The sequence below is a fragment of the Vulpes vulpes genome, chromosome 11 (assembly GCF_048418805.1).
Source record: "Vulpes vulpes isolate BD-2025 chromosome 11, VulVul3, whole genome shotgun sequence".
Taxonomy (NCBI): Eukaryota; Metazoa; Chordata; class Mammalia; order Carnivora; family Canidae; genus Vulpes; species Vulpes vulpes.
Window position 1 is genome coordinate 42243524 of NC_132790.1, and position 26604 is coordinate 42270127.

The following is a 26604-nucleotide window of genomic DNA, read 5'->3' on the forward strand; positions in this document are numbered from 1 at the left end:
TGTTTCTGTGGATGCCCCCTGCCAAGTGTTAAGCCCCCAGCTGTGGGCTCATTGGGCAAATACTTGACCGCCATGTGGGGTTCTGGATTTCTCAGAGGAAAGCTTGAAAGCAGTAACGTGGTTCATTGATGGGGACAGGAAGTAATATTTGCATACTGAGCATAAGGATTTGTTTCTTTCCCTCTCTTTTCTGTTTTTGCTTTGTTTCATTTTGTGTTGTTTTATTTGGATCATGTGTTTATGGGTGTGGAAGTGCTCTTAGACATCAGTGTGCACTTGTCCCTATCCACACTCAGGCTGCCACTCTCTTGTCACCTACCAAAGCAGACAAGGATAAGTGGCATGCACAGTGACATGCAGGCCTTCTCAACTCAGCACCCCAGGCAGCCAGAACTAGCACTGTGTTTGGGTCCTGCCTACTAACTGCCAGTCAGAACACTGTCATGTCTTACCACGCCCTTTGCAAACTCAGGGCCAGTGTGGCATCGCTTAGGGAAAACAGGTCAAAAAATGAACCAAGAGAACAAAAGGAAAAGCCTAGGACTTTCTTTTCATTAGGGAGTTAACTACTGGGGGCACTTTGAGTAATTCAAGAAGCAAGTTTGGACATTCTTTGAAGAGTGAACATATTCACCTTTTCATTTTTCATAGTGTTTGTATTAATATTTTTGAATCACTTTCATGAGTAGTCTCATTTGTTCACCCAATCCCCCATGAATAGTCATGCCAAAGCAGGCCTATTTTTCAGATAAGAAAGGTAAGTCTCTTCCACTTCCTGTCCATTGGACATAATTCCCTCATCACAAAAGGAAAGTGCACTCATTGAGTAAGGTGGGAAAGGAGGTACATTCTCCTTTGGATAGTTCAGTAAACATGAATAGGAAACTATCATAATCCGCAACATTTCTTTAACATGATGAATATGCCAGTTTCCTATTAAATCATTAGTTATTTTTCTCATTTTCCATATGAGAAAAACAGAGCTTTGAAGAGGTTAAGTAAGGTCTCCAATGTCCACTGGGAGTCAGTGGGGGATCCAGGATTTGAGCCCAGATCTCCCTGATTCTGGAATACGTGTTCTTCTCTCTATAGAGCACTGCTCTGCTGGGGTAGGGGATGGTGCAAAATAGGAAGAAGCTACAGTTCCTGCCCTTAGGTTTAGGAAGGGGGAAACATTGATGGAAGAATTGCATTAGCAACTTCTCCCAGCAGTAACTCTGTTTATTTATTTTTTTTAAGATTTTGTTTATTTATTCATGAAAGACAGAGAGAGAGAGAGAGAGAGAGGCAGAGACACAGGCAGAGGGAGAAGCAGGCTCCATGCAGGGAGCCCGACATGGGACTCGATCTCAGGTCTCCAGGATCACACCCTGAGCTGCAGGTGGCGCTAAACCGCTACGCCACCAGGGCTGCCCAATAACTCCATTTATTAAGGTCACTACTTCGAATTAAAATGTATGGGGTTTCCCTCATTTAAATACATGTTAGACTTAGTCTGTCTAGTTATGGCCATTGTATATGAATACCATGGGGAAACGGTTAAGTGCTGTTTAATTTTGGCACTGGATAACGAGACTGGGATACAAAACAAAGTGCTAAGAGGGGTAATTGCTAAGAAAACTTAATTATGGAGAGAAAGAGGCTCTTGTTACAGGCATGACTTTGGTTTCTCACCTTAAGTAGAAGGGCAGCTTTAGCAGCTAGGAACGATGCCTGTCTGCAGATGTGAATGGATGTGACATCTTGACCTTGGTCCTAAAGATTGTTTTCCAGTTGGGAGAGAGGTTAATTCCTTTGAGAACTGCTCTACAGGCAGTACGATGACCAGTTTCCAATTGCAGAGTGCAAGATTGGGTCACTTCACCAGAAAGAGATAGAATGGGAAGGAAAAGCACTCACAGAGCCCTTCTTAGGGGTGGCACCCAGCCAGGGCCTGTCACTTGTTCTACTTCCTTAAATTAAATCGCTTTGTGACATGGACACGACTTCTGCTCTATGGTTGTGGACACTAAACTCACACTTACTGTTTGGCCACTAATCCCAGGTATTTCCCTTCCATTAGGTCACGGTACCTTGAGATGTCTGAACTCTTTGCCCTCTTCGTGCTGTAATAGTTTGAGATAAGCACATTATAACTTGGTGAGGCATGTTAGTCATTAATTGAATTCAGTGAAGTCTGCAGGTATTCACTTGCTGACTAGGGGCGGGGTCATGCAGTCACATCCACACATCTCAGCTTATTCTCTGTCTGCCCGGGTCCAATTAAGGGATCATAGGGAGACACTTACTAGGGATGCTTCTCCCTAGCGGCATATGCATGAATGATGCCAGAGAGTTTCAGGCTGCTTGAGAGATGTTCAGAAGCTATTGCAGAAATAGTCAAAGACTTTATTTCTTCAGTGTTGTGTCTGATGGATGGCTGTGTTTTTTAACTGACAGCATTAGTCAGACTCTAAGATGCTTTCCGTGGGGCATTAAATAAACAAAATCTTGAATATTTAAAATTCTTGGCTAGAGATGATGTTATAAATATTACCATGATTATGGAACTGCTGACCAAAGTTTTTTTTCCTAATAAAATCAAAAACTTCCCATTTTTCTTCAAAGGAGGTATTTCTGTCTCTGAGGGCCTGGACTATGAATTATGCAAAAAGTTTTACCTGGTGGTAGAAGCCAAAGATGGGGGCACGCCGGCTCTCAGTGCTGTGGCCACTGTCAGCATCAACCTCACAGATGTGAATGACAACCCTCCCAGGTTCAGCCAGGATGTCTACAGTGCTGTCATCAGTGAAGACGCCTTGGTCGGAGACTCTGTCATTTTGGTAGGTACCAGTGGGAGGTCCAGATGTCTGAGGCTCATAGTCCTAAATAGAGTGAAAAAGTGAGCAAAACCTATCTTGAATTCTCATTACACTTTTTCTTCTCAGGGTCTTTTTGTCCCCAAGAACCCCAGTCAGTCACCAATATTTCAGCTGCTTCTTCTCCTTTTCTACATTGGAGGGCCTAATAAATTCATTTATATCAAAGTATAAGTGACCAATGATTACTTTCTTCCTGGGAGTGTCTGTTTTTGTTTTTTAAAAAAACAGAACAGACCATGGAATACATTTCTAATGGCAGCTCTCACTGGTTTCTGACCTTAGATAGTAAGTTATGGGGTGACTAAGATTAAATAAATCCATCCTCCCCCCACCCCACTCATGCACACATGCACACATGCACACACAGAGAGCCGGACAGCTATATATGGGAGCAAGATTAAGACTGGCCACTCTTAGAGAAGCTCTTTCTGGAAGGAAGTTTTTTTTAATACCAGTAAGGACAAACCATGTATTAGGAGAACATCAGTTCTCTCAAACTTACAAATTACATTTGGGAAATCATCAATCCCATTCTTAACCATCGTCACCACCCCTACTGGACAGGTCCCTTCCATCTGTCCTCTCTGGCTTCTGCAGTCCCTGGTATGGGTGTTCATTCTTTACACTCCAGTCGTGAACTTCCCAGGCCCTCTCTCCTTCCTGGATGTGACAAGACTACTTGCACACATAGAAATCCCAATATCCCCAAAATGGAGCAGTAGAGAGTGGGCCAGTGTGGTTGCCATGTGGGAAAGGGAATTTTCTTGGGCTTCCTTAACCTGGAACTGCATAGATTTAAAGAATGTCTGACTCAGTGGTGGAGACCATTATTTGCAGAATTGGGGAAAAAAAATAACCAAACTATCCATACCAGCTTTGGCTCTATCCTCACTGACTCAAGGCATGAGGAAAATCATGTGTAATAAGTGTCATCAAGCTGTAGACAGACAAAAATGGAAAGAAAGTGGCAGCTCCAGTAATGGTGCCTCTTTCAGCCAAGCCATGAGCTCTTCCAACAGGGGCATGATCACTGGCACATGAGCATAGCACCTAAGACAATTGTCAGAGCTATGCCCATTTGTAAGACCTGGGGCCCTAAGAATAAATCTTTTCTCTATCTCTTATGTCATGTGTTTTTGTTTTGTTTTGTTGTTGTTGTGTTTTTTTGTTTGGTTTTTTTTTTTTTTCTTGTGTCCAATGAAGCTAGTAGCAGAAGATGCAGATAGCCAGCCCAATGGACAGATTCGTTTTTCCATTGTGAACGGAGATCGGGACAATGAATTTGCTGTGGAGCCTGTCCTAGGACTTGTAAAAGTTAAGAAGAAATTAGACCGGGAACGGGTAAGCTAGTTTAGGCCAGCTCCCCTCCTATCCACACCATCCCTTCACTGGAATCCAGTATAGGCTTCCTGAGTAAAAGTAGGAAGATTCTCCATCCCAACTAATGAGAGTAAATAGGATGGGCCAAAATGCAGCATGACATATTGGGGATAAACCTTAGAAAGAAGTTTCTGCCAATAGGTACTGACAACTTCTTACTTATGGGTGTTTTAAAGAAAAGGCAAAAGATGTGTCTTTCTGGATGCTTTGAATTTTGGTCCTTCCTAGAGCAAGGAGGCAAGAAAGTACCTTCTGGGGACACTTGGGTGGCTCAGTCTGTGAAGCGTCTGCCTTTGGCTCAGGTTGTGATCCTAAGGTCCCGGGATCAAGCCTCACATCAGGCTCCCTGCTCAGCAGAGAATCTGTTCCTTCCACTCCCTTTGCCCTTCCCCTCCTGCTCATGCTCTTTCTGACTCAAATAAATAAAATCTGAAAGAAAAAGAAAGAAAGAGAAGAAAGAAAGAAAGAAAGAAAGAAAGAAAGAAAGAAAGAAAGAAAGAAAGAGAAAGAAAAGAAAGTACCTTCAGCATTGGGATCCTGTGGTCCTGGTCTTATCAGCAGCGTTAGCCCTAGGTGAGCAGATACAAAAGGATCATCTGAAGGTATTTAGGTCAGAAAGAATGATCCAGAAAAGTCTTCCTCTGCCAAGGTTGAGAATTGTGTTTTTTCCTAAAAATATATGTCTTCAAAGTGAAATTAAATATGGGAAAAGATGTAGTAGTGGTGCTAAAAAGCAGAAAAGCCCCCCTGGGTGGTATATCCCCATTCCTCCTGAGGTATCAGAACTGATAAATAAGATCAGCGTGACAGTTGTTGTGTTTGAACGAAGGCCAAGAGCTGTAGGTCTGACCAAGGATGGTTTTGCCCCTCTAGGGGACTTGGTGACATTTGGGGACAGTTTGGGTTGTCCTGAATGAGCAAAAAGTGATATTGGCTTCGAGTGAGTAGAGACCAGATGTGCAGCTAAACATCCTACAAAAGCACAGGATAGCCCCCAGCAGGCAAGAATCACCTCGGGCCCCACATGTCATGCCAAGGCTGAGAAACCCTGGTCTAGAGAACCAAGAGTGGAGGTGGCTGATCTCCCGCAAAGCCGAGCCGAGCGTGCAGCTCCTCAGAGTGTGAGCAGGGGAGAGGAAGTGCTTTACTGTCGGCCCTTTGTGCTTTGGCAGGTGTCCGGATACTCCCTGCTGGTCCAGGCAGTCGACAGTGGCATTCCTGTGATGTCGTCGACTGCCACCGTCAACATTGACATTTCAGACGTGAACGACAACAGCCCAGTCTTTACCCCTGCTAACTATACTGCTGTGATCCAGGTGAGCAAATCTTGCCTGCCGGGCACTAGTCCTTATGCACTCAGCCTTCCTCCTCTCTCTGGTTTCACTCATCATGTCGTCTCTTTTTTTTCCTTTATACCTGATAAAAGAGCCTGACTCTTCCCAGCAACTGACTGATAAGGTTTGGTGAGCACCGTTGCCAACTGGGTTCTTTCTACTGTCGGGCACTTTGCGTGTACTGCTTGTCCCCATCACAGCCCAATGACATGGGAGAGGGAGGCAGCCCCAGCTCCACAGTGAGGGAGCTAAGGGCCTGAGGGGTTCAGTAGCTCATCCAAGGTGGCACACTCAGGATTTGAACTCGGGTCAGCCTTCTGCAGAAAGTGCCCTGTCTTCTCCCCAGCCACAGGCTGCCTTTCAGCCTCTCCATGCTGTCCCAGCAGCGGAGGGAGATTGCTGCAGACTGTCTCATCTCTCCGAGACAGATTGGGCATCAGGAAAGAGTTGCTGCTCATTAAAATCAATCTTCCATAAGCAATTTGTTTAGCACTTTAAATCCACCTGCTACTTAGAATTACGCTGCGGGATGGAGTAGCTTTACTACTGATATTGTGCTCTCAGGAGGGCATGACTCTTCTTCCCATCCATTTTTTCATTCAAAAGATGTTTCATCTTTTTGAGCTGGGTGCTAGGGGTGGAGCTGCCTCCACTTCCCAACTCCGGGAGGTTCAGGGAAGCCAGTCCGGGACCGCTGTGGGCCTGGAGGAGCCAGAGGAAAGGGGGATGGATATACGTGTTGTGGGGGGTGGGGGGGCTCAGCTTGTCCAGAGACCCAGTTCTTGCCTGATCCAGTTTGGCCTAAGAATCGCCTCCCGCGGAGTCTGCAGGGTCTGTGGGCAGAAGGTAAGATGAGAGTGAGCCAGGTCTGGAGGGACATCTTTGGAATAACATCAAGCCTGCGTCTGGCCACGTCTGGCAGCAGGCTCCCCACCTCCAGAGGAGGACTGGGAGGAGAGCAGGGAGGAGGGGTGCGCTCACTCAGAAAGCAAGCAGCCCTCTGCTTCTTGCCTCCCACTTTGTCAGCGAAATCTGATTCTTTCACCAGTGGTAGTTTGGTCTTCCTCTCTTCTCTGATGCTCTTTCCAGCAGTCTGCCTTCTCCTCCCCTCTCCGGCTTCCCCCAAGCTGCCCCCAGGGCCTGCACCTTCTCGCATTTCCCTTTCTTGAAGATCCCAGCCCTCCTCCTGGGCTGCCTCCCAGGGTGGAGCTGCTCGCCTTGCCTCTGTGTGCTCACCCCAAAACAAAATGGGCTCTGCTTGCTGAACATTCAGTTTTATGACACCCATCAATCAGTCTGACAGACCATTTCCACATGCACCACAGGAGAAACAAGAATCGCAGCCATGAGCAGTGACCGTGGCTCCCGTCACCCTGGGGCCTGTCTCTGTCCTCTCTCCCCCTTCCTTCTCAGATGGTGAACCCTGGGGTTGGCTCTCTCTCTCTCTCTCTCTCTCTCTCTCTTTCTCTCTCTCTCTCTCTCTGTCTCCCTCTCTCTCCAGTGGAGGAAATGGCCTTTATAAAGTGAGCAAACAAATCAATAAATCTTCTATTTTGTGTGGTGCTGAGTATGCTGTCACCGTGAAATAGTAAATCTGTGCAGGGCTGAGGCAGTGCCGTGGCTAATGCCAGAGGGAAACAGAGGCTAGTTCTTGATGACAAAAAGGCCACTTGAGGGGCTCCTGTGTGGCTCAGGAGTTGAGCATCTGCCTTTGGCTCAGTGTGTGATCCCAGGGTCCTGGGATCCAGTCCTGCATCAGGCTCCCAACAGGGAGCCTGCTTCTCCCTCTGCCTGTGTCTCTGCCTCTCTCTCTCTCTCTCTGAATCATGAATAAATAAATAAAAATCTAAAAACAAAGAAAAGGCCACTTGAGAGAAGGCACAAAATGAGAGGTCCTTAAGGTCCTTTTCTCTTTCTCCTTCAGAGAACATTCCTTGCTTTTTCCAAACCAGGATAATCTCCTTATTCCAACACATGGTTTTCATAAGACTAACTCAGCCCTGAAAGCTTGAGTGTGCCTGTCCGGTACGTGACTCCTGTCCACACTGCAGCGTATCATGGTCTCCATCTCTATGACCCAAACTTATTTAATGCTGAATCGATGTCATCAGAAGGCCTGAACTAATGAAACTGACTTCAGGCCCAAGCTGTGGTGATACCGAAGTCTAAACAGAGCAGGGCAGGAAAACCAATGCCTGAGCTACAGAGGAATTTAATTTGGCGTTATCAGACTAAGGAGAACCCTCGCCCCAAGAAGGGGTGACAAAGAGCCTTTGTGTCTCTATTTTGGGGAAAAGGCAGAGAGGTTCTGTAACATGATGCTTGAATGATAACATCAGGGTTTCCAAAAATTCTGATGACTTGAAGGATTTTCTTTCTCTTCATTCTCAGTTTGAGGAATAGTTTAGCCCCCTTGCCCTTTTCTTGAGAAACCCGGCAGAACCGTGTTCAGAGGGGTGAGGTGTCAAGGCCCATTTCCCACCCGGCGTATGCCTTTGTGTACTTGCTGGGAAGTTGCCAGGACGTGCCCCAATCCCCACCCCATCCCCCGAGCAAGTCCAATCTTGTGACACCATGTCAGTGTTGGGCCTCAGCATGATCGTGTTGTGATGGGGGTGATGAAGTGCCTTCCCATCCCAAAAGGTTGATGCTTTCTTGGCCTTGAAGGGCCTTCCAACCTACCCACAAAAGGCTGGTGAGCACCCTGTTTCCCCAGAGCTGCTTAGGTGATCTCAGGGCCCTTCCAAACTGTGAAGGACAAGATGGAGCTGGTGCCACCCTGGGAGGTCCTGATGTTCCCACCTGCAGCTCAGCGTCTTAGGGGCAGTGGAGGGGAGGCAGCCAAGGATGCAGAGCATGATGCTTACAGACACCCGCCTATTTTCGGAAGAGAAAATAATATCACAGCGAATCCCTTCTGCTCAAAGCCCTGTTTTCTCGCCAGTAATGATGGTTTGTTTGGTTTGTTTTTTTTTCAATGTGAAGAGAGGTGTAATTTTATCTTCCTTTTTAATATCCTCTTTTATGCAGGAAAATAAGCCAGTAGGCACCAGCATCTTGCAGCTGGTGGTGACAGACAGGGACTCATTCCACAATGGGCCTCCCTTCTCCTTCTCGATTTTGTCGGGAAATGAAGAAGAGGAGTTCGTGCTGGACCCACATGGGATCCTGCGATCAGCCGTGGTCTTCCAGCACACGGAGTCTCCAGAGTACGTGCTGTGTGTCCAGGTACGACCCGTCTGTCCAGGTACAGCCCGTCCTCTGTCTGCATCAGGCCACCTTTGGCCTGTGCCTGTTGGATGGGTTTTCTTTGTTGAGCAAGTCAACAGAATTCATTACTGTGCAGGAATGTTCCCCCTTTTACTCTCAAATTCAATTTCACACCAATAAAAGCGGCCTCTTTGTGTGAAATTGAACAGGAAGGAAGGGAAGCATCATTGTTCAGAGGGACAATCCTGTAGGCTGTGCCAACCAGACAGTAGCTGGGCTGAAACCTGCATTCTAAAAACTCCCAGGGTTCTAACTGACCCTCCAAGACCACTAACTGGTCAAGGCTTGCTGCTTTATACTGAGTAGAAGTTGCCACATTACTCCACCCGCCAAAGCTCCCAATCTTTGTCCTAATGTGATTGAGGCATATCGTGGCCTCTGCTTCTGAAGCAGAATTTTGCTTGGTAAATTGTCCCAGAGAGGCAGGAGGGGACCAAGCACTCAGATGGCCGTGGCCTCCCAGCATGTCAGCTTCCTCAAGATCAATGGCCTGTGTGAAATGAAATAGGACAAAGAGGCCAAAGCATGGAAAGGGTGTGGCTAAGAGCAGGAAATGAGTTCTCAGGAATTAATTTTGCCTGTACCAAGATTTGGGTCCCATCCGTGAAACTAAGTGATTTTTGATTCGCAGATGCCACAGAGGGCAACCCTAAGTCATTACTAATGGTAGCAATAATTATTATTTATGTTTGGATAACATTTCATTGTGTTCATTATTTCTTAGAATAAACTATGGCTTACTCTGCTCCACGAAACCTTCCGAATTAATGGCTTTCGGCTCTGAGCATGTCCCTAAAGTTAAACTACCACCAAGTGCTAAGTTTCTGCCTTCACAAGGTCCCTGTGTGCATCAGTCACGTTTCCTTCCTTGCCTCACTTTACTCAGTACCTCCTCGTATAGTCACTGTTGCAGGAACCTCTTGGGTGACTCCTCATGCTTTCCTGATATATCCCTATGCCCCTTCCAGATTACTCATTCCACTTTGGTTTTGTCAGTGCCCTAAACCAGGCTTCCACCAACTGCAGCCTCTGGACCATATCTTGCCCTCACCCTGTTTCTATACATAAAATTTTGTTGGAACGTAGCCTAATCCATTCATTTACATATGCTCTGGCTACTCCCACACTGGAAACATAGTTGATTATTGATAGAGATCCTATAACCCCAAAGCCTAAAACTATTCCTTATCTAGCCCTCTACAGAAAAGGTGGGCCAACTTCTGCCCTGAACTAAAGCCTTCTGTGGCTCCCTAGTGCCTGAAAACTTGGGATCTGTAGGCTGAACTCCAGCCCCACATGCTCTGATTTTGAATTTCAGGGTCCTTGAGCAAACGTGGTTCTCCAGTCCTGCTCAGTCCACGGGCCCACTGAACAGTCCCCTCCCATCCAGAGGCTTCATGCCCTTTTGTCACCCCTCTGCTCACTGACATTTGAGCGGGCATTGTCTGGCCTATGAAGTCCACGCTCATTGCTGTCCTTTGAGGCCTTCCACAGTTTGATTTCAAGTTCAGCCTGATTTGTTAAACTTATCTGTTCCTGCATGACTTTTCCCTTTCAGCAGCTCTGGTTCACATGATTCATCACATTAATTCAGATGCACTAAGTACTTCCAGGAGTCAGGCCTGTGCTAGGCACTTCGCAACCACTGTGTCTTTTCATCCCCACAACACCAGAACCCTGTGAAGTAGATTCTGCTATTATCCTCATGTTTAAAGGCACACAAATTGAAGTTCAGAAATGATAAGTAACGTCCTCAAGGCTAGACACACAGAGAATGGCAGTCAAGATTCAAACTCCATGTGATTGATGCCCAAGTCCCTGCTTTAACTCTCCCACCTACAAGGGCATATCTCCTCGGGAACACTTGACCTGCGAGGTCCATCCACCACATCCCTCCATCCTCTGACATCTGTGCTGACCCGGTCCATGGGAATCTGCCCATCTCTGGAGCTCTACAGCACTAACTACCACCATGTTGCACGTGGCAGGTGTTCAGTGAAGATCTGCTGTCGGAGGGGTGCTTCTATCAATTCCTGTATATAGAAGGAAGACAAAGTGTTTTTCAGGCTACCTATTTTTCCCTTCTGCATCCCATTTTTTTAATTCTAAACCGTAATATTGTGTAATTCACACCCAATGTCATTTCTTGAATGTACAAAACGGAGTTCTCTGGCCCAATCAAAGGTAAAGAATCCAAAAAGAACAAAGATTGCTCCTCCCGGTGAGAATACCACTGTATGCATGAGGTTCCCCCGTGGCTTCTGTTTCAAATGAAAACCAGGCCAGTGTGTTGCAGGCATGTTGGATCTCAAAGCATGCTCTGTCCTTCCCTGTTCACCCCCAATGGCTACATTGTGTGGACACATTTTATTGTCCATAACAGAGTATACATGTGCCCCTCTAAGGTGATAAATCATTCCTCTTACTGCAATGTGCGCCTTCGGTATTTTGCCGGGCAGTGACGAGATGGAGAAAGAGCAAACACGAGTAAAGGAATAAATGTCCTCTGAGTTTTGTTTTTTGTTTTTTGTGGTTTTTTTTAATATTTTATTTATTTACTCATGAGAGAGAGAGAGAGAGAGGGAGAGTCAGAGACACAGGCAGAGGGAGAAGCAGGCTTCACGCAGGGAATCCCACGTGGGACTCGATCACGGGTCTCCAGGATCAAGCCCTGGGCTGAAGGCGACACTAAACCGCTGAGCCACCTGGGCCACCCGAGTTTTGTTGTTTTTAAAATTATTCTGGTTTTTCTTAGTTCCTTGCCTTTCTCCCTCTGTTGGCTGTTTCAGGCGAAAGACTCAGGCAAACCTCAGCAAGTTTCTCACTCCTACATCCGTGTGCGGGTCATTGAAGAAAGTATTCACAAGCCCACGGCCATCCCCCTGGAAATTTACATTGTCACCATGGAGGACGATTTTCCTGGTGGGGTCATTGGGAAGATCCATGCCACAGATCAAGACATGTATGATGTGCTCACATTTTCCCTGAAATCAGAGCAGAAAAGCTTGTTCAAAGTGAACAGTCACGATGGGAAGATCATCGCCCTGGGGGGTCTAGACAGTGGCAAGTATGTCCTGAATGTGTCAGTGAGTGACGGACGCTTCCAGGTGCCCATCGATGTGGTGGTGCATGTGGAACAGCTAGTGCATGAGATGCTGCAGAACACTGTCACCATCCGCTTTGAGAACGTGTCCCCCGAGGACTTCGTGGGGCTGCACATGCATGGCTTCCGGCGCACTCTGCGGAATGTCGTCCTCACCCAGAAGCAGGACAGCCTGCGCATCATTAGCATCCAGCCCGTAGCGGGGACCAACCAGCTGGACATGCTGTTTGCTGTGGAAATGCACAGCAGTGAGTTCTACAAGCCAGCCTACCTGATCCAGAAGCTGTCCAATGCCAGGAGACATCTGGAGAACATCATGCGCATCTCAGCCATCCTGGAGAAAAACTGCTCGGGGCTGGACTGTCAGGAGCAGCACTGTGAGCAAGGCTTGTCCCTGGATTCCCATGCACTCATGACCTACAGCACGGCACGCATAAGCTTCGTGTGCCCACGTTTCTACAGGAATGTGCGCTGCACCTGTAACGGTGAGTGTGGTTTGGAGTTCCCTCACATTTCCCACGATCTGAGTAGACTGGGCTGCCATTCTTGATAAACAGGCATTCATCCATTCACTCATTCAGCGAGATGTTTACTGGCCACCTACCATGTGCTGTCACCATGAGAGAAGCAGGACAGGCTGAGTCTCCACTCCCATGGAGCAGATAGCTTACTGAGCAGCACAGACCAGCAGGCCAGCAGGATCCCACGCGTTAAGTATTGCTAGGGGAAGTACGAAGTCCTGCAGGAGGACTTGACAGGTTGGGATAAAGCATAGGTAGGAATCAGACATGTGAGAACAGGCAAAGGAAGAAGAACATTCCAGGCCAGGGAGCAGCTTGTATTAGGAAGGTTCAGGGCAGGAAGGAAGCCCACACCAGGGGAGTGGGAGAGATGTTCTGTCCCTGGAAGGGTGGGCATGATGACAGATGAGATCTGTGAGCAGGCCCAGGGTTCACACAAGGGCCTTTAGCCGGGATGAAAATTGTAGAAATTGTCTGAAGGCAGGAGAAGCCGTGGGCTGATGTGAAGTGAAGAAGTGACGGGACCAGCTCTGGCTTTCACAAAGAGTGTGCCGGCTGCAGAGGGGAATGGAGTAGCCAGGGCTGGGCCAGAGGCAGGGCAACAAGTTAGGAAGCTATTGCCAAGGGTAAAAGCATTCAGATTTGCTTCTGTGAAAAATGTGCCACGTACCTAGGAGCTCAGCCAAGGGATGGATTCAGCCCTCAGAGCAGAGGAGATGGAATGGCTCAAGTTTGTTGATATAACCAGAGTCCCCAAACCTTGACCTTTCCTGGTCAGAGGCCATAGCCGCCCAGAGTCACAGGCCCACAGCGGTCAGCAAGAAGTATTGCTCTTTGCCTCCTTTCCTCTCTGACATGTGCAGCCATAAATTCACTGCCCTCTTCTCAGAAAATTACACCCAGAGTTTTTCTAGCCAGCATGAACTTGGCACAAAGGGGCCGTAGCCGGAAGAGAGGCCATCTGTAAAACATCCCTTTAGGTAACTGGGGACAGGCAAGCCTCTGGCCTCTTTCTCCCTATAGAAAGTTCTTGGTTGCAGTTTGGAAAAGAAGCTCCTCAAGAGGAGAGCTCGTGAGATCACAGATCCCTCCCAGAGACATTCTGGCAGCCTCCACACAGCCCAGAAAAGTGCTAGTCACTCACCCTGTGGTCCCCAGTGAATTCTAGGCTTCCATCATATAGATATTGTCATAGCTGACCTGTTGAATATGTAAATAAGCTCCAAGGTAACTCAACGCATGCATGCTAGATGCGATGCATTTCTGGCAGATGCCACCAACATGCAGGATTTATGAATGCCAGCTGTCCGGGCTTTACCTAGATTTCCTTTGTAGGCAAACTGATTTATGCACCAAAGCTCTGCAAGGGCCTTCATGCAGTGATTCACAGCAGGGTTCAAAAGAGGTTCACTGCAGGACAGGGTAGACCCTGCAGGAGAAACTAAACCAGCTAATTAATCCTCATGCTCCGAGAACTCGTGTCAGTCAGCAAAAATCTATGGTGGCAGCAGTGTGCTAGGCACTAAAGTTTCAAGGTGGAAAAGACACAGTCCCTGCCCTTAGGAGCTGGCTACTGTGAGGTTGGTGAGCTTGCAAGTACGTATTTGCAAAAACAAGATGTTATAATAAATGCCAGAGAATAGGAAGGACGGGATCCCCGCTATGGCCAGAGGGAAGCTCTCTGTGACACTTCTATACTGTCTACGTCCAGGGTCTTGAGGTGTGAGTACGAGCTCATCAAGAGATGAGAGACATCAAGAGACAGAGGAGCCCAGACTTGGCAGAATTTCTAGAAAGAAGGAATTTATGGACACCTGGGTGGCTCAGCGGTTGAGCGCCTGCCTTTAGCTCAGGGCATGATCCCAATCCTGGGATCGAGTCCCACATCAGGCTCACTGCATGGAGCCTGCTTCCCCCTCTGCCTGTGTCTCCTCCTCTCCCTCTGTGTCTCTTGTAAATAAATAAATAAAAATTAAAAAGAAATAAGGAGGAATTTTAACAGGTGATTTTTAACGGAGAAAGGGAGGTTTTTCATGAGACACTAATGTTTTAAGTGCAGGGAGTTTTGAGGTGGTGTCCTTGCCCAGGACTTCCATTCTCTAGTCCCCATAAACCTTTCTATACCCAGTAAACCCAGAATGCCGGAAGCTTTTGTGATTCAACCCTCGGGCATCCCATGAAGAGTCCTTCTTGGTTTGAAAAGTGAACATTTACTCAAAGAATGCTGTACGTCAGTTCAGGCTCATCTCAGAGCCTCTTCTAACCTTCAAGTCACTCTTGTAATTAAGCTGTGGAATAAAATACTGGATTTCAGTAGTAAAAACACTTGGAAAGGTCATCTGGCTCAGTTCCATCTTCAGCAGGTGATGTACAATAATCTCCATTTGATAAATGTGGCAACTCGGTGCCCTGCCCAAGATGGTACGACTGGAGAGAATGGCATGCAGATTCAAAAAAGGCTTTTCTTGGGCTCCTCTTTTATCTCCATCTGAAGAACAGGGGTCTTCCCTGTCTCCTGTGAATCATTAGCCCAGTGCTATATGCTTATAAGAATACTTGGATCACCTCGTTTTCCCCAGCAGACTGATCAGTAGCCTCACAGCACCGTCCCAGGACAGTAGAGGGGCTCTCAGACACCAGCATGCACACGTGAGGCTTACCAGAAATGCACATTGCTAGCCCCACACTCAAATCTAAAAAAAAAAAAAGGTTTCAAGTGGAGCCTAGGAGTCTATACAAGTAGCCCTGGGTGATGCTAATGCTGGTGGTCAGGAAAGCAAACATGGAGAAATCTCACAGCAAGATAAGATAGGAAAGATTTCCTGCAGGTTCAGGGGGCAAGCTCTTCCTTAGAAATAGAAATAGCTCCCACTTCCTCTAAAGTGTCCTCTAATGAAAATACAGTGAGAAACTGTTAAGGAAAGCATTAGGCATTTTAGGCATTTTCTCATTTATTGGATGGAGAGGTAATTGAATTCAATAAATGCCCCCCTTAAAACACACACGCACATGCACAACCAGTATTGACTACTCCTCGGTTTACCCTGGGAGCTTGGAAGATAACAATAAATGGACTTTCCACCACTCTGTGGAATAATTACGTTGATAAATAGAAGTAGCTGCCTATTCTGGACTGTGTAGCAATATTTATACAGATCTGGCCTCAATATGCTCCTCCCAACTTCCAACTCATCTTTCTCTCACACACAGATTTTGGGCCCAATTAACAAAATTAGCATCTTGAACCAAAATGCTGAGTTGCTTTGACAAAATGAAAGCAGACTTGAATTTTAGTGCCAAATAGGCTCATTAAATTCCAGCCACCATGGAGCATCATGTTTGAACATAACTTTAAGAGATACAAAGTTCTGATGTCATGAGATGACTCCTGGTAAACTACACATTTAATGAACATCAGCACTTCAGTTAAAGCCTGACACCAATTTAAATGCGCAGGGAATGATGGCTCCCTTGCACTCCTATAAGGAAAGCAAGAGGACAGAGCATCAGAGACAGCCCACAGGGCCGTGCTGATTGCTCATTTTTTAAAATTTCATTGACTTTTCAAAAGTCTGAAAGAAATATCTATCAAAAGGGAGACAGGGCAGCCTGGGTGGATCAGTGGTTTAGCGCCGCCTTCAGCCCAGGGCCTGATCCTGGAGACGTGGGATCAAGTCCCACATCAGGCTCCCTACATGGAGCCTGCTTTACCTCTGCCTGTGTCTCTGCCCCACACACACCCCCTCATGAATAAATAAATAAAATCTTAAAAATATATATATTTAAAAAAGGGAGATAGTTGTCCAGGAGAATGGACTGTTTAGGAGACCATCAGAGTCTTAAGACCAGAGTGCTGATGGTAGTGACAGCCTGAGCTCCAAATAAAGTGAAAGGAGCATCCGCCGTGGGTGAAGCATGGTGGTAGCCAGGCAGAGTGTGAGCAACAGCAGTCCTGCCCCCACCCATGGGATACAGTGCTGTCACAAGATTATGTTGGGGAGGTGAAAGCAACACTGGAGCACATTATGAAGGGGATGCCCACTGAGCTAGATGTGAAAGGATGCCTAGAATCAGGGCAGTGCTCCAGACCAAGAAGCATGAGAGCCAAGGCATGGAGGGAAGAAGCAGGGACAACAAAGTAACATTTACTGAGCTGTGATCAGTGACTGCTCTGTTCTTCAAACATAGCTAATTGCATTTGGCTCTCATAGTCACCATAAAGGAAGGGTATCATTAACTTTCCTCCAAAGTTGAGGAAACTAAAACTCAGGAAGATCAGTTGACTTGCTCAAAGTCACAGAGCTACGTAAACGGCTGTGCCATGCTTCTCAGCTGCCAGTCTCAAGCACGGTTTGAGACTGCTTCTGCACAAGTTTGAAAGGAACTTGACTGTTCCCAATCCAACCGCTCACCCATGACAGACATCCTGTTCACTCCATTCCTGGCACAGTAATTCAGCCAACCTCACAAGATGGGCCCGGACAATTCTTCTCCCTTTGTGTGCACCCAAATCCACCTCCTTGTGATGTCACACATCTCCAACCATGAGAACCACCCAGAACCTGATCTAATTCCTCCTATACAAGCTGCCCTCCAGATATTCAAGTCCAGCTGTTATGACCCTTTGAATCCTCTTTTCTTAGGCAATCTGCAGGAGTTCCTTTGGTCCTTGGCTGCAAACAAATAGAAGCTATAAACAGTTGTAGGTGATACAGTTAGGGCACAGAGGAGCACCAAGGAGGGGTCTTTGGTCCCATTGGAGGAGTCCATGAAAGGCATTGGAAGCAGTGAAGCTTGTCCTATTGGGTCTCTGCCAGGCAGGGGATGCATCATAAGCAGAGAGAGCAGCAAAGAGAAAGGCCCAAGAATATGGGGTACCCTTTCCTTTGCCCATTCCCTCAGCAGTGATTGACTGCTGAAAAAATATCTCTGCTTGAGTCAGGCTCTAGGCGGGATGCTGGACAGGAAGTATAGTAGTAAGTGAGGCTGCCATGGCCCTCGTCCTCATGGAGCATGAGCCAGCATCATGTGCTCGATGAACGACAAGAATGGTAAGGAGTCAGGATAGTCCTGGGGAGGAATACCGTGGGACAGGTAAATGGAGTCTGTGATAGGCAGTCATGGTAATGCACTTCTAATAAGCACAATAAAATAAAATGGTGAAGGCTTCTGCGAGGCAGTAAGACAGTTAAAACTTAGCCTTGACAAGTTTTTTTAAAAGCAGAGAAAAATCTGAGATTGGGTGTGCACTCGGCCTGGGGCTCGTTAAGGCTAACTTTCAAAGAAGAAAGCCAATTGTCCCCATCCCAGGGGCTTCAAATAACCTTCAGTGTAGTCTCTGAATCTTAACCAGTTTCCCCCTACAAACTGGGGAGTTTGCATTTTGCATTCATAACAGCTACATCCCTATAGATCCCTCATCTCCAGTACACACAAGTTCCAAAATGCCAGGAGAAGTTTAGAGGGGTCTACCCTGGTGGTGACACCAGCTTCTCAGCATGTGGATCTTCCCTTATCTATTCCACCCACCCACAATTGCCCCAGAGAGGAGGTCTTCAATGAAACTGTGCTTAGCCTTGAGCGAAATCATTCAGAAAATACAGCTGAGCCAAGCAAACACCATTCCAGATGAATCTGTGCTTGTAGGAGAACCAGAAGAGACCACTTCAGATACAAGAGACCTCTGGAGAATATGTTTTAAACCTTTATGTGGGCCAAGAATTAAGAGGAAAGCTTATTGACTTGTGTGGCATTTGCTAAGGCATGGCATCTTGGCAAAGTGTGTGAATTTAGGGTTAGGATATATACCATTAGTTATTGGATCTACAATATAATGAGGCATCAAGAGGTTGAATCAGCTCAAAGTGTTGGTGATAATAATCACAGGTAGATACTGATATATTAGCTCAAGGCATAGACTTAATCCCGGTAGCTACAGGAATTCTGGGGGGGACAGGCAAGAGCCATAAATATGGCAGCGAGACCCTCCAAAGACCCCAAGAGGATCACCTTTCTTTTCTGTGCAGGTTCCAAAGCTCTGAAGCTTCTGCTCCAGTGAATTGTATGTTGTCAGCTTTGTAGAAAGTGACCTATTTTTCCACCTGAGCAGCGCTTCAGAATGTGGAAACCTTCTCTAAGAGAATAGCCACATTGCACGCACCTTTCTCCTGGCGGCAAGGCAGTAGAGAAAAAAATATATATATCTCTGCTTGAGACAAGGTAGCCGAGGGTCTGACCCTACAGTGGCCTGAGACGCTTATTAATAAAAAAGCTCTGGGCTTTATCTCATACCTCCTGTGCACACAGTGTTTCATATCATCTATCAATTTGCAAATCAAGAATTTGACCCAAAAAAGACAGCAAGAGAAAGGTTACACTTGAGTTCAGGTTTCTGCCATGTGGCTGAGTCAAACTTGTGTCTCCAGTTTTGAGATCCTGCAATAATTTGTTTTTACTTGAAGTTTCTCCCTTTAAAAATTGCTTTCACATACATTAGCCCATTTAATCCTCACAAGTTTCTGAACAATTATTATCCTTGCTTTTCAGAAAAGGATATCGAGACTCAGAGAGGTCAAGTGACCTGTTTGGAGCCACACAGTAAATAAGTGGCATAGCTAGTCAGAGCCAAGATCCAGGCCTGCTGCTTGGCAGATCCTTTCCTGTCACACTGTGCTGGCTTCTTGAGGGGACCTGGGCATGGGGAACAGAGCTCTCTCTGTCCACTTTGTCTTCTTCTTTTTTTTTTTTCTAAAAACATCCAATCCTTCTGTCCTGCCACAACAAATGGTGTCAGTTGGTTTGATAAAGTGGGACCCTTCTCCCTTCATGCTAATTCTGGCACCAAATTGATGGATGCCTGGAGATGCAGGACATGTAGGTCTAGAGCCTCCACCCCACCAAGCTGTCACTGATCACAGCACAAGTTAATTAAACCCTGATTATTTAATGATAGTTAATAAGATAAACTTCCTCCCAGAGGCCAGTGTGACCTGACACTCTTGTCTCCGTAACCACTACCATGATAAGGCACTGTAGACTCCTACAATAATAGGTGTATATACTTCCATGAAAGGGAAGTATAAACATGATTTCTAAAAACAAGTTAACCCCACTGCATCTCTTTAAAGCATACTGGGTTTTATGTTGCTAGAGGATTTTGGGCTTTCCTGAAAAGAGGGTTATTATCCCCAGAAAAGTGTCCCTGGGACCCAAACATCTGGGTATATCTGAGGTCAAGGGACACACAACATTGTTCAGAGTTGGCGTCCAAAAGTCAAGTCCCTCTGATAATATATATGTCCGAAAGGACCTAATATCTTATCCTAATTGATAGGGAGGGAAGAACTACAGTAACGTAGATGGAGAATATTTAATTTGAGGAAACCGTTTTTTGTAGCAGAGTCTATCCCTATTCTGAATAGACTGCATTTTACACACATGCTCACATCTGTCCCCAGCCAAGGAGGACATTACGTTTCACCCTGACCTCCAGACTCTCATCTGCCTTCCTGCTCTTTTGAGCCACAGGATTGCGGACCAAACCACGAGCAGAGTGAGCTGACAGGAGCAGCTGGAGTCTGAATGTTTACCACTGCTGCGGTGCCGGGCCGGGACTTGGTGAGGGGGGCCTCGGAGGATTTTTCATGCATCAAGAGATAGATCACTTGCCAAGAACTGTCCCCCTTGCCTTAAAAAGCCTATTAAAAATAAAAAGAAAGAAAAAGAACCTATCAAAGTCAATGGATGCTAGAATGAATAGAAATATACTTATTATATATCTAATAGACATATTACTATTACTTTTAGAATGTACAAATTATAATACTTGCATTAATGTAATTTTTTATATATCCTCCATCTAGACTTTTCATAATGGGCACTGGATTTAACATAATCCATTAATTTAGTGGATGTAATTATATGGGTTCTATGGTTATGACATGATGAAAAGAGAAAAAGCTGTGAGTTTGAACCCCAGCTGCTGGTCCGAGTGGCTTTGGCTTTAAACCAAGATAAGAGGGATGACAGAGTAAAAAACATGCCAGCTACTAGCACAGGACTGATGGTAAGAGAAAAGGTTAAGAATGTGAATAAAAGGGAGACGTACTCAAGTGCTGTTTTAACCAGAAATACTGTTTAGTTTTTATTATATATGCTTATAGCTTTCTTTTTTTAATCTTGCCATAATTCCTGTAGGAGAAAATAGCTTTCCTGTCATGGGTCTGAAATTATCTAGCCCTCTTTCCCAACCCTTTGAAATAGTGGCCTTTAAACTGGACTTTTGACAATGCAGTTTCTTAACAGTGTAGCCTAGCACTAGAGTAGAAAGGTGATGTGTGTCGCTGTGTCTCAGAAACAGAAATTTAAAGAAAGATATCCTTTGGCTGGCTAAAGTAGGACAAGGAAAAAGACACATCCATGGAATGGGAAGAAACAGATTTCTTAAATATATAAACTACTGTTTCTGTGTCTGATGGGAAGGTGATGCCCAGGTAATTCAGAGTTACATCCATTTGGTGGGATGTGTTTTGTGATTCATTTATGCACATGGCCACCTTCACATGGCCAAGGTTAGCGTTGGGCTGAATTTGCATTTTTGAGCATCTACTAACGAGTCAACATTTAGGAGCAACCGGGAAGTGTGCAGGCCATCTGAAACTGAAATGAAGCCAGGCATGGAGACAGGAAAAAGTCAGCTGGCAACTTTTCATGAATGAGCATTAACACATGCAAGCAATAGAGCCACTCACTAGGACTGGCTCATTCCCATGAAACACAGCCCCTTGTTACTCAAGCCCGAATTTAAAATGCTCCCTTCTTTTGTGAGGACTTCTGACATTCTCCCGGGAAACACAATTGTCCCTTCTCTGGTTGCGCTCACGTACCTCTATCAGAGTGGTTACCTTATTGTACTGTCCTCATGTATTTGCTCATTGTCTCTTATAGGGAAGGAGGAAGAGGTGGTATTGTTTGCTTTCATCTTTATATGTCCAGGTTTATCACCTCTTTGGCCCTGAAAAATTCTTTGTAGAATGCACACACCAAAACTTATTTAAAAACTGGTTATCAGAAGCCCTTTGAAGCAGATCATAAGGTGGCAGCATGGCTGTTTTAAGTTGCATAAATATTGATAAATACATGGTAGGAGTAAAGATTTCTTAGGACGAAAATAGGAAGATGTATTCTGGGGCACTTACGTCTTTTAGAACCATTTGTAGAGATCATTCCAAATTTTCAGTTGAAAATCCCTTCATCTTCTAAGACTTTGTAAGCTGGATTGTTGCCAAGAGTATCCTTTATGGCTGAGCTCTAAACTGGTGGAAAATAGGATTTACAAATTCTGAGTTTGCTGGTGCTACTTATATTGCTCTTCTCAAGGATTACAGTTTTTAAATGTTTATATGTAGTAGCATTAAATTTCTGCTTTCTTCTGGACAAAGAAATGACTGTGTAATGGGACAATATGCTTAATGATGAAGAAGGAGTTAGGATGGAAGGGAGCATGGTAATGGGTCAGATCATCCCAGGAAAAAACCTGCTGATGTCTGCATGTTCTTGGTTTGCAGAGTTGGTGCGCCTTTAGGCCACTACTAACTCAGTCGTGAGCAATTTTTCAGTCGTGTCTCCTTTTCTAGAGTCCTTTTACTGCTCAGACTCTCACCACGTTGAAAGTGGCCTAATCACATTTGAACTACCCAAGATTTCTGAAACAGGCGCTTCTGCTGGTGGACCCGCATTTGCCATCACCACAGTTCTGAAATGACTCACTTAGGTCCTGAATTTTGCCTTCATCAGTTAATCTGTTTTCTAGGATTTTCTTTCTGAGGGATTAACCTTTCATCTCACTGTGCTGTGAACATCAAACAGGTAGCCAGAAAACCTATCTTTGCCCAGGGTAATTTGACTGTTTTTGGTAGGCAGTAGGGCACATTTACAGCTAATCGATACAAGAGCAGGTAGCAGAAGGGACTAGGAAACAATGGAAAGTGTGCCTGCACAATTTAGAATTAGTCACATTTTTCCTTAGAAGCATCTTTTTTCTTTCCCCTCTGAAAACAGCAGCTAACATCTTCTGAAGTCTACCCCTCCCAGAGATTTTCAGGGCAAGAAGAGGGTGTAGGACAAATGAAAACTCGAGCAGTGCCTTCAGGTGGGTACCAGGATGCAGAACCCCACTGCACCAGAGGCTGTGTAGGGTGATTTTTTTTTTTTCAGTTAAAGTTGGCCCAGTTACAACCTTAGCATATTTTAACCTAAAAGGAAGAGCTCCATTTATTCTTCTCAGCCAACCTTCTTGAGTCTGGTGGTGAGCTTTTGGCAGACTCAGAGACATCTGATGGGTGCACACACCAGGTGAAGACCATTCAGGTGTCCCTGCTTCTGGTTGGCCTCTTTGTCACAATAGCCTACAGAGCCCAGCTCTTGAACCATTACAGTGCACCCTACAATGTAAGGGATTCCCTGTGTACTGATCATGTGTGTTCCCTTTTGTCACAGGAGGACTGTGCCCAGGGTCCAATGATCCTTGCATGGAGAAGCCGTGTCCAGGGGACATGCAATGTGTTGGTTATGAAGCCAGCAGGAGACCGTATCTCTGCCAGTGTCCACCAGGAAAGCTCGGCGAGTGCTCAGGTACAGAGTGGGGTGGAACTATGAGGGTCTAAATTCATATTCCTGAAGCACTTGCCCTTGAGTAAATTATATTGCCCTAGCTCTTCTCAGAGACATTTCTGTCTGCATGCAACATTTACCTTCAGAATGGACCACAGCTAACATCCATTCTCAAATGTTCTTGGGATTTATTACAGCTTCAGTCTTTGCTGAGGAAACATGCAATGACCGTGGACTCCTTGTATGACAGGAAGACCACAACATGTGCTTTCAATCGTGTCCCATGGATGTTAAGAGTATAAACTGGAAAATAGAAGGCTGTTGGTTAGGCAGAGAAGTCAGAGTATCCATGGCATGGCCTTTGATGCTCAGAGGACTGTACAACCCAGAGCCACAAAACAGAGCTCAACAGAAGGTACAGCTGAGCCAGTCCAGTTGACCATCCATAGAGTCAGGCCGGCCTAGAGCACCAAGTAAGCAGACTCTCCACTGGAGATGTTCCCAAAGGAGAGGGACCTCTGTGTCCTAAGGGGAAGAAAAGAAAAAGGAAGAAACATATTTATGTCATTTCGATCCAAATGATCCTGTTTCTGATCTTCTCTCATTTGCAGTACTTTGCTGGATTCACATATTCCCTATCACATCTAAACTCTAGAAGTATTCATTTTTGGTACCAGTAGAACTCTCTTTTGGGTAGAGAATGTATTTAAAACACAGGTACACTGATACCCTTTTTAGAATCCAAGAAATATTTATTAAGTGGTGATTATAATAGCAATTACAGGGAGAATACAAAATGATTATGCCTACTATATGCAAAACACTTTGTTAACCATTGCGTCTTAGAAATTCAGCCTCTGCCAAGAGAAGCACTGTCCTCAAACATGGAAGCCACAGCTCTTTCATAGATGATTTCAGGAACAGAGCTGCCCATGAAGTGAAGAGATCACTGGCATACTTGCCTTTGAAGTCACCTGGGACTTAGATTTGAAAGATACTTATGCTGCCCCTACCCCCACACACACACCCTGTGTGTCCAGCAGGTGGGTGTGGAGGGTGACCACAAAGCCATCAAGTCTCCTAACTTGAGATGTCACTTTCTGCCCATCTCTCTTCTCTTTTCTATGTAGAAAACTTTTGATTGTCCATGATTTTTCTCCATTTAATATATTTTCACACTTCCCACCCCTCCTCCAGTGAGACAGCTTTTCAGCATCATTTTGCTTGTTGGAACATAAAGTTGGGAGTCAGTACAAAAGAGGGTGAACTCAGAATTGGGCAATGTGGCTAGCACTGCGGATTCTGGAAAGGCAAGCCTTGAAATTCATGATCATAATGTAGAGTCATGACGGCACGGGAACAAGTCACAAAAGTCCTGCTTTCGGCATTAGTGCAGATGACATAAGTTGGCTATTTGGCATTAAGATACTCAGGGGGAGATGAGTACTCTTTAAAAATGGCTTTATCTTTCTTTTGTTTCATGGAGTGGAAAGTTTTTGAGTGTGTAAGTGACCGGTGGTGGACAGGAAGGGCGTATCTTTCAACAGTGCTAATTCTAAAATGGGAATAGAGGCTCTAAGAAACTTCAGATTATACAATGTACCAAGTACAATGTACCAAGTTCCCATTGGCAGGAGACCGTTGAGATTTTGTGGTATCTGATGCATTAATATTTCTTTTCACTTTGGAATGAAAAGTGTGGCCTGAAGTGGCAAGAACCCGTTTATCATCGAAAGCAGCTTTTCCTCAGTGCTTTCATTAACTTCCCACAGTCTTTAATCAACTCGCTTGGTGGTTGTTGGGTGAATTCATGTGTCCCTGACCGTTTCTGGATGTTCATAGTATATATGTCTTCTCCTAATGGTCTTCTCAGGGCACACTTCTCTCAGCTTTGCTGGAAACAGTTACATCAAATACCGGCTTTCTGAAAATAGCAAAGAAGAAGACTTTCGGCTAGCTCTGCGTCTGCGGACCCTGCAAAGCAACGGGATTATAATGTACACCAGAGCAAATCCCTGCCTAATTCTGAAGGTAATTAAAATGGGTTATCTTTTCCTGCAGTCGGTTCTCATGTTAATATTTTGGCTTGTGGATTGGGGAGTGAAATCTTTTTTGTCTTTTGAGTTCAGAAGACCAGAAACTGGCTTGAGGGCAAAGAGGAGCACCAGCAGTCCCGGGAAGTGTGCCAACACCCCATTTCCTTTTATACATTCGGCTTCAGAATTGGCTCTTTGGATATTGGGACATGTCTCTCTAGAGTGGGTTCAAGGGCTGCCCTCCTTTGAGCTGTAATCATGCAACGGTTCATTAGAATGCACTTCCTAATCAATTCCACGGCAAGGGTGGTCCTTGAAAAAGATTGGCTGTGTCTTCTTCTCCCACGTGGGCTGATCCCCACTGACCTCTGTGGGTGACCTCTGTTCTTACTTGGGGAGGAAGTTGGAGATCTCAGTTATAGGAGGTTCCATGTGTCCTATCGTGGCCTTAGTAGCCCAATTATTAAATCCTTGCCAGCCTCAGGAACGCTCCAAAGCAGCCAGACTTCCTTGACAGCAAGCAAGTCTGGCATTTGTATGCAGCTCAGGGCTTTGGATGCCTTCATGAAACCAACAACAACACTAACCGCTTTATGCACCTCATTTATTTTTTAATTACAAAGTTACTATAATAAATGTATTATAAACTATCATCCCTATCTGATCAAGGAGAGAACAGAGATTCAGAGAGGTTAAGGTAGTTATGCAAGGTTGTCCAGCTAATGAGCGCCAAGGCCCAGACCTGCCTTCCAATCTCTCTCACTCCAGTCTCTCTCACTCCATGCTGCTACTCTGTGTGATCTCCCCCAGCCTTCCATCTTGCTGCTACATTTCATCAAAAGCCACATTCTGGGCATCTGTCGACCCAAGGACGCCTTCCAGTCCAGGAGGAGAAGGGAGAAGGAGAGAGATATTTAATCTGACGCTATTCTCACGAGGTTACTGTCCCAGCCCATTGGAAGTGTGTTCAGAGGCAGATGCAGTCTGATCAGTAGGAAGTGCCCATACAAATGGAAATGGCTGGCAATTTTCTCCTTCCTAGGGTTCTATCACTGGGCTTAATTGGGATCATGGTGAGCCTTTATAACTTTTGTCCTTTGATTGTTTGATAGGTCACATCCAAGTTGATTAGGTGACCCAGGCTTTAATCCTGGAGAGAGAAAATTGTGTAGGATATTAAATGCCTGTGGCTTCCCCTTTCTTATAGACTTTTACTTACCTGCTTCTGGTACTGCCAGGTGCTCCATGGTGGCCAGAGGAAATAAGTGGGGAGTTGGAGTTTAAACTTCTCATGGGGACTCTCCCACTACTTGCCCTCATTCAATTCTGAGAATAATTTCAGCTCTGGGAAGGAAAGCAGCGTTTTTAAAAGAAAACCAGAGAAGCAAGGGATGCACACTTTTAGCAAACAGTGAGTTCAAATCAGAGATGCATGGTGGAGGAAGAAAATGCAAAGACCAAAGTCCTGTCTTTATAACCTCCTGGCCC

At 45.6% G+C, this 26604-nt stretch overlaps 1 protein-coding gene across 2 annotated transcripts in view; it reads left to right on the top strand.

The window, feature by feature from the left end:
• The window catches only part of FAT3 (FAT atypical cadherin 3), a 654685-nt gene that overhangs the window by 596121 nt on the left and 31960 nt on the right, over nt 1-26604 (top strand). For both annotated transcript variants that reach the window (XM_072726163.1, XM_072726162.1), the window contains exons 15-21: nt 2608-2822; nt 4065-4202; nt 5414-5557; nt 8606-8803; nt 11635-12433; nt 22967-23101; nt 24954-25111. In XM_072726163.1, coding sequence (XP_072582264.1) covers nt 2608-2822; nt 4065-4202; nt 5414-5557; nt 8606-8803; nt 11635-12433; nt 22967-23101; nt 24954-25111 — 1787 coding nt within the window. The remainder of the gene's footprint in view (nt 1-2607; nt 2823-4064; nt 4203-5413; nt 5558-8605; nt 8804-11634; nt 12434-22966; nt 23102-24953; nt 25112-26604) is intronic.